Below are 7566 nucleotides of genomic sequence, written 5' to 3'. Positions count from 1 at the left end.
GAAAGAAGTTAAACAAGTAAATGAAGAAACAAGGTAAAATGAAGTAATAATGAAAGAAGTTAAACAAGTAAATGAAGAAACAAGGTAAAATGAAGTAATAATGAAAGAAGTTAAACAAGTAAATGAAGAAACAAGGTAAAATGAAGTAATAATGAAAGAAGTTAAACAAGTAAATGAAGAAACAAGGTAAAATGAAGTAATAATGAAAGAAGTTAAACAAGTAAATGAAGAAACAAGGTAAAATGAAGTAATAATGAAAGAAGTTAAACAAGTAAATGAAGAAAAAAGGTAAAATGAAGTAATAATGAAAGAAGTTAAACAAGTAAATGAAGAAACAAGGTAAAATGAAGTAATAATGAAAGAAGTTAAACAAGTAAATGAAGAAACAAGGTAAAATGAAGTAATAATGAAAGAAGTTAAACAAGTAAATGAAGAAACAAGGTAAAATGAAGTAATAATGAAAGAAGTTAAACAAGTAAATGAAGAAACAAGGTAAAATGAAGTAATAATGAAAGAAGTTAAACAAGTAAATGAAGAAACAAGGTAAAATGAAGAAATAATGAAAGAAGTTGAACAAGTAAATGAAGAAACAAGGTAAAATGAAGTAATAATGAAAGAAGTTAAACAAGTAAATGAAGAAAAAAGGTAAAATGAAGTAATAATGAAAGAAGTTAAACAAGTAAATGAAGAAAAAAGGTAAAATGAAGAAATAAGGAAAGAAGTTAGGAGAGAAAACCCCAACAATCCCCTCTGAGCAAGCACTTGGCGACAGTGGGGAGGAAAAACTGCCTTTAAACGGGCAGAAACCTCCGGCAGAACCAGGCTCAGGAGGGGACAGTCAACTGCCGGGACTGGTTGGGGGGGTTAACAGAGGTGGAGCAAGACGAGGCTACATCAGGTGAGGAAGCAGTAGCGTCTCTCCTCTGGAACAAGTGGAACCATTTTTTCTTTTTTTTCATGCACTTTTCCACGAGCGCTTTTTTCTCCACGATGAGATTTCTCAGCTCGTCGATGGTTTCTGCGTTTTTTTTCTTCAAGTTTCTCACATCTTTGTTCCATCTCTTCCAATGCTGCTTGTTGTTCTTCAAGCTTGTCTTTGAGTTGTTTGGATGTTTCCTCCTGTATCAGCTTGTCCTTGTGCATGTCTGCATTTCTCTGTTGGACCTCTTTGTGCTTGTCTTTTAACTGCTTCTTTCTTTTCTTGATTTCTTGATTTTTGTCTTCATGTATTTTGTCTTCTTGTTGTTTTTGTGACTGCATTTGAGTGTGTTCACTCTTCAAGTTATTGAATTCCACCAAACGCCCCTTAACGAGCTCGGAGTTGTTTCTCGCTATCTGATCGATCCTTTTCTGCATCTGTGAGCACCGTTTCTCCAGTTTGTCCCTTTCTTCTTCCACTTTAGTTGCTTTGTCCTCCAGCTGATTACAAAACTCTTGCAGTTTTAGATTTTTAGACTCAAAGTCCTGGACGATGCGTTTTCCTTCTTTCAGTCTTTCCTGCTGTTGCTCTTTCTGTTGAAGAAGGTCTTTATTTTGGCGCAGTGTTTCATCCAGGCTTTCTTTCAGCATGCGGTATTTTTCCTGCATGCTCTTCAGTTTGTGCTGCATGTCTTGTTGCTTTTTGTCCTGCTCTTCCTTCTGTTGGAGGAATTTATTCTTTTCTTCCACAGCTTCATGGAGCTGTCTTTGGAGGAGCAGATTTTTTCGGTCCATGTATTGGAGATCCCGCTGTATCTTATCAGTCATCGTTTTCTTGTCTTGGAGCTGGTTGGTCATTTCTTTTAGTTCTGCGCGCTTTTGCCTGTTTTCTTTATTGAGGTGCACAATCTGCTCTCGGGCCTGAGCAAACTTGATTCCCCAGCCCTCATTAATAATGTTTATGTCCGGCTGGCGCTGTTGTCTTTCTTCCAGCTCTTTATTTTGGGCTTCCATTCGTCTACACTTGTCCTCCAGTTGACGTTTTTCTTCTTCAATTTGTTGCATTTTTTTCTGGAGAAGGTAGTTTTCCTTCCTACTCTCCTCTAATGCCCTTTGGAAGGATGAGATGCCATTTGGGGAAATTGGCTGGCCACTCCAGGAAGGAGAGGCGGCGTAATCTTTTTGAATTGGTTGTTTTTTTCTTGGAAACATGTTGGAGTTTCTATACGATGACTTTGAAGAGCTTTCCAAATGTTTCTGTGGTGAACGTTTTGTATGCTGCAAACACAGATGCTGCTGAAACGAACTAAAACTTGCTGTTTCTCACCCCTATTTAAGGAAAAACATCAAAGGACTTATGACGTTCTATGACATCATCACTCCAATGAGATTGTCACAAGACGTTTTGGAATGGGGTGTTTTTTTTTAAACTGTTTTCAAACTTAACTTAAAATTTCATTGTTTCCTAGTTGTGGACTATTGGTTAGTCCAGCCGATGATGAAATTAATTGTCACAAACATCCCTAATATTACATAACAGACAACAGAAAACAAGACAGTTTTTTTTCTAATAGAGGTATAATAAAAGTTTTTTTAATTATCCTACTTTTTATAAAAGAGAACATTTATTAAAGAGTATGTATTTAATTAAAAAACTCTGTTCATCTAAAGCAGGGGTCAGCAACCTTTAAGACTCAAAGAGCCATAATTGGCCTATCTGGGGTTGAAAGGCTCGATAAATGCACGGCGTTTCGCCGGGTACACCGGCTTCCGCGAGTGTGATGCTTATTTTGAGCGATGAAAAAATAACAAAATATAATTTTATTTGTATATTGCAAAATCACAATAATCTTCCAATTTAGAACTACAAGTAAAAAAAAAAGAACTGGCATAAATAAAATACACTTCAGCTAAATACTAATTTATTTTCCCAAACCACGCAGAGCCGCACTATAAGGACTAAAGAGCCGCATGAGGCTCCGGAGCCGCAGGTTGCCGACCCCTGATCTAAAGGCTATAACAAAAAGCTTCCTGCTGGAAAATGAAATGTCCCCATTAAGAGTCTGAATCAGGAGCCGATGACATTACTCTGTAAACTCTCAAAGCACTTTAATAAACAAGCAAACAGTTCCACCTCTCGCATTATTGCGTAAAGTTGACAGCGCGTCAGGCAAATAGGCAGGCTCCATCCCCGGCCTCTAGCGACTGTGGAAGTCGCTACATCTTTAGTCAACAAAAAACGGCATTCTGGAGAAGCCAGCCACAAGCAGGATCAAAGAAATCAGATCAAGGAACCTGAAAGACGCCAAGTAAGTGCAGCGCATCTGAATGAGTGAGCCCAGCAGCACCGACACACCTGACGCAATTCTGAGGAGCGCAGGTAAGAATACCTGTGCATGTCTGGTTGTGGAAAAGGAAGCGACATTGCATTAGCGCTGAGATGTTTTAAGAGGAGACACTGAATGGAATGAATGTTGGTTAAATGTGCAATGTTTTTGGCTGCGCTCTTGGATTGATGACTGCGCTGCGTCTTATTAATTATGCTGCTTGGATGATGTTCAAATGGACAATTAAAGTGCCGTTACGTTGAAAGGATTTTATGGTCAAAGTCTATTGTGGCTTCCAGTGGATATATGTTTTAATGGATGATCACTGAAGATTAAAATAAATAAATAAATAAAAAATCGAACAAACAAACGGGAAAATCATGAGTCAAACAGGTGATGATGATTGTTCCTCTAATGATTTGGGGGGAAAGAGAGAAAGAAAAATGACTGGAAAGGCATTGTTGAATAAAATCGAAAAATCACAAAATGAATGCAAAATATATGTTAATAAAATGAAAGGACTAATACAAAAAATGAAAGCGCTCATGCAACACAATGAAAATCTTTCTCAAATTAAGCAGTATTTGGTGGATTTAAAGGCACTGTGCGAAAAGGCTTCAAGTTCACATGTTGAGGTGTTGTCTTTGGTGCCAGAGGAAGTAATAAAACAAGAGGAATGCTTTTCAAGTATCATGAAATACACAAATGTGTTTTTAAATGAAATTCAGAACTGGATAAATCAAAGAGAACAAAATCCTGCTGTTTGTCCAAAGCAAATCAATTTATTGGAAAACAATGTTGCATCAAATACTGAGACAGAAGTGGAGGATGATATCAAGCCAAGTGATAGTGTTTCTGTTGTGATATTTTGATACCATGGTAGCATTTACTGAGTATTGTTTTTGATGATATTATACAAAGGACCCTGTTTCTGCAATGCCCTTTGTTTTAACCTCATCTCCTCTTGCTGTGTCAACTGAAGATTTTATGGTGTGAAAGTAGATACTAAGGTTGGAGGGAAAACACCAACAAATCACTCTTTTACTTATCACTCCCTTGCAGAAGATGTTTATGTGAAGACCATCTGGGTTGTGTCAGAACTCATGGATGTAGGAGACCTCTGTATAAGATTTATAGGCCTTGTGAGTGCATCTTTATTGCCCTAGCTGAACAAAGGATTCCAACTGTCGAAGGACACCACCCCACCCAGTGGGCAGGGTCTGAACTGAAACTTGTTGTCTGCCTATAAAAACTGCTGCACAAAGAATAAACTTTGAGTTAGTTTGGGATGACAATTTAGAACAGTCTCCGCGTCTTTTTGTTCTTCCAAACTGCTCCCGGTACTCCGGCCGGTGCTGTAATTAACCGTTGATCATACTTGAGAATATTTTAATTGTTATAGGTTAAAGGATGAACTCTGATGATGAAAGCCCACGCCTCAGAGAAACCCGGAATGGAGTTTCTTGCAGTTTCAAATGTTGAAAGCCACAAAACTTCTTCAAGATCTTCAACTTCATCTGTTCGTATGAAAGCTGAGGCAGAGTTGGCAGCTTTAAAGACGCGGGGAAAAGGACACTGTACCTGTCGATGCACGTTTCCCAAAATCTAAACGAGTCATATCGCTCCATGTTTGCTACTTTTGGTTTTTGGTTTTCTCCCGCAGAGTAAGAGCATCGCAGGAGCTCCTGAAGTCAAACGACGCCTCCCAGCACTCATTTATTAAAACGGAGTCGATGCCAAAAGTCTTAAACGTTAGAATCAAAGCAACAGCTGTGAACTCAGTCATGGTGTCATGTGCAGCCTTCATCTTACTGTCACTACTTTTTCATTTTAGGGTACGTGAGGTAAAGCGTCCGTCGATGTAGCTTGATTGTACAAAATTATTTTTCTACGTTATTAACAAAACAGAGCAGAGACTGATGCTGCTCCTGTCTGACCCCCTTATGTCTGGCACATGTGTATTCTGACTTGTGTGTGTGTGTGTGTGTGTGTGTGTGTGTGTGTGTGTGTGTGTGTGTGTGTGTGTGTGTGTGTGTGTGTGTGTGTGTGGCAGTCGCTGTGTGAGTGTGATATCACATCTGCATCACTCAAGCGTAGGCGGGCCCGCGTCAGACAACAATAAACAAAAAGCAGAAAAAGGCCAACAGTAAAAACTCAGACTCCAGCATGAGCTCCTTCCTGCTGCTTAACCAATCACCTTCCTCCATATCATCACTGCTCCCTCCCTCCTCCTCTCTCCATCCTACACCGCCTTTGTTATTTAACACCGACCCCCCCAAACTGATAATCAGACAAATTCCCAGACACCTGACTTCACTGTGTCGACACCGTTCCTGACCATTTCTGACCTCAGTTCAGCTCTGCTATTATCCTCACATTAAGGGTTCGTTCACCTGCCTGCAGATGATCTGTGAGCTCGTCGGTTGTAAATTAAACTCTAAGCACACTGAGGGTAACCGGGAGGCGTTCAGGGCCTGCAGTGCAGAGCTGCAACATGAAAAAAAGGGATGGGGGCTCAGATCTCCTGAACAGGGTGGAAACAACACGGTGGGTTTGTGCTGTTTGTGATTCCTGCTCCGTCACTCTGGTGGAGACGACTGCAGCTCAGCAGCGCTCCCTGCTGATCCTCTGATGAAGATGTCAACAGTATGTAAACTGAGCTGATGTGCTGCTGTTTGAGCCCACGTGGTAGCGTACGTCCAGTATGGGAGAACTTAGTCACCGGTGCTGTCTTTGCTTGTGCTCTAGCTTTAGCCTGTTTGATTGTTTGTTTTCTATTTTATTACTGCCTAAAAGGGGAGGTGGGGGAAACACATGCCTGACTTCTCCTGTCAGAGGTTTTGTAAGCTCACTGGAAGGGAAACGTGCACAATGTAAATCATAAAACAACTGACTGGGGCTGTGCTGCAGGTGGATCAGTGCTGTGGACAGTAGCTGTGGAAAAGAGACTGGACAAAGACTCTCAGCCTTAAATACAGGACAGAGGATGATCCGATCATCTTTCAGCTAACAGTGTCGAGCAGAAGGACGGCCGGCTGATGCGTCCGTACGAACCCTTTTGTACTCACTCCTGTGTATAAGGAGGCGGCGAGGGGTTGTGTAGTTAACCTCAGCACCACACAGCTACAGCAGAGGAGAGAACACAAACGAGTCCTTTCATTCGGCTCTGTTCTTTCTCCTTGTCTGTTTTATAAGCTAACACTAGAGGGCGCCATTGTGGCACATTCAGCGCTCACTCTGAGGTCACTGGACAGAGAAGAAAATACCAAACTGGGAGACGGATGGAGACGAAACATCTGGAAGATCAGAACTGTACATTTTTAAGTGTAAGAAAAAAAACAGACAAAATATTTGTAAATATTAAGTTTCTTGTTTATTTTATGTTTTGTTTTTTTGGGGTTTTTTTTTGGAGTGAATGAATGATATGCTTATTTTGTGATGACAAAAGACAACAGGTGCAGTTTGTAATGAGAAGAAAAAAATGGCCGTTAGCTTGAGGTTTCAAATGAGTTCATCCTTACCACCGATCAGTTTTGTCTTTGTTTTTTCAACATTTATTTGATTTTTGTCATAACGTTGATCGTTATCATGTGACCATCCTGTAGCAGGAAGGTCGCTGTAGCAGAAGTCATCTCCACTGAAGCCCCCTCACAGCAGAGGGCCAGTCATGCTGTTTATTAGGATTTGCTAGTTTTCAGTGAGAAAAAACATTTTCATCAAGTTTTAAATCCTTTCGTTGCTCTTTTCTCTGCGATTGTCATAAAATCGTCGTCCTCTTTTCAAGCCTTAGCTCGCTTTTATTTTGAAATATGAGTCTTGTGATCAGAGATGAATCTGTGCTGCATGATGTGCGTAACATCAGAGCGATAAAAGCCAGCTTTGCCTTTCAGTGATTCGCAGTAAGGACATAAATGACCTAAACTGAGACTGAAAAAAGTGCAGTCAGTTAAATGTTAGCTCACCTAACATGTAGCAGTGTTTACATGTAGCCATGTTTGACAGACTCCAGGGCTTTGATACCATAAGATGCCTCATATCCTCACAGACTCATGAGATCACACAGGTGGTCTGACCTGCTCGTGTCACACTGTGCTGTCTGTCTGTCTGTCCGTTGTTTTTCTCCTGCAGTGATGTTATGTAGCAGAAAAACAGTTGGATGCTGGAAAAGTGCAGAGCGATGGGTGACGTGTGGAGAACATCACAGTCTGTGTGTGTTCAACAGCTGTTAGAGCCACACTTTGTCCTTTCTGTGGTATAACTGCTGGATTTATTTTATTCCAACACTCAAAAACTGTCAGCAAAGCAAAACATGATGATTGGA

The 7566-nt window shown here is 40.4% G+C and overlaps 1 protein-coding gene across 1 annotated transcript; it reads right to left on the bottom strand.

Moving 5' to 3' along the window:
- Positions 1 to 894: 894 nt before the first annotated feature.
- Positions 895 to 2130, bottom strand: LOC146675335 (uncharacterized). The gene has a single exon (XM_085402504.1). It carries the CDS (start codon positions 2128 to 2130, stop codon positions 895 to 897), a length of 1236 nt encoding a protein of 411 aa, XP_085258630.1.
- Positions 2131 to 7566: the final 5436 nt, after the last annotated feature.

Source organism: Rhamphochromis longiceps, linkage group LG3, assembly GCF_057381845.1.
Source record: "Rhamphochromis longiceps isolate RC_006_pf linkage group LG3, R_longiceps_female_GT1.1, whole genome shotgun sequence".
NCBI lineage: Eukaryota > Metazoa > Chordata > Actinopteri > Cichliformes > Cichlidae > Rhamphochromis > Rhamphochromis longiceps.
The sequence above is the reverse complement of the archived record's forward strand: the minus strand, read 5'-3'. Positions and strand labels throughout refer to the sequence as shown.

Bases quoted from the DNA above. Each gene is read 5' to 3' on its own strand.
- LOC146675335 (XM_085402504.1), bottom strand. From the start codon at position 2,130: ATGTTTCCAAGAAAAAAACAACCAATTCAAAAAGATTACGCCGCCTCT.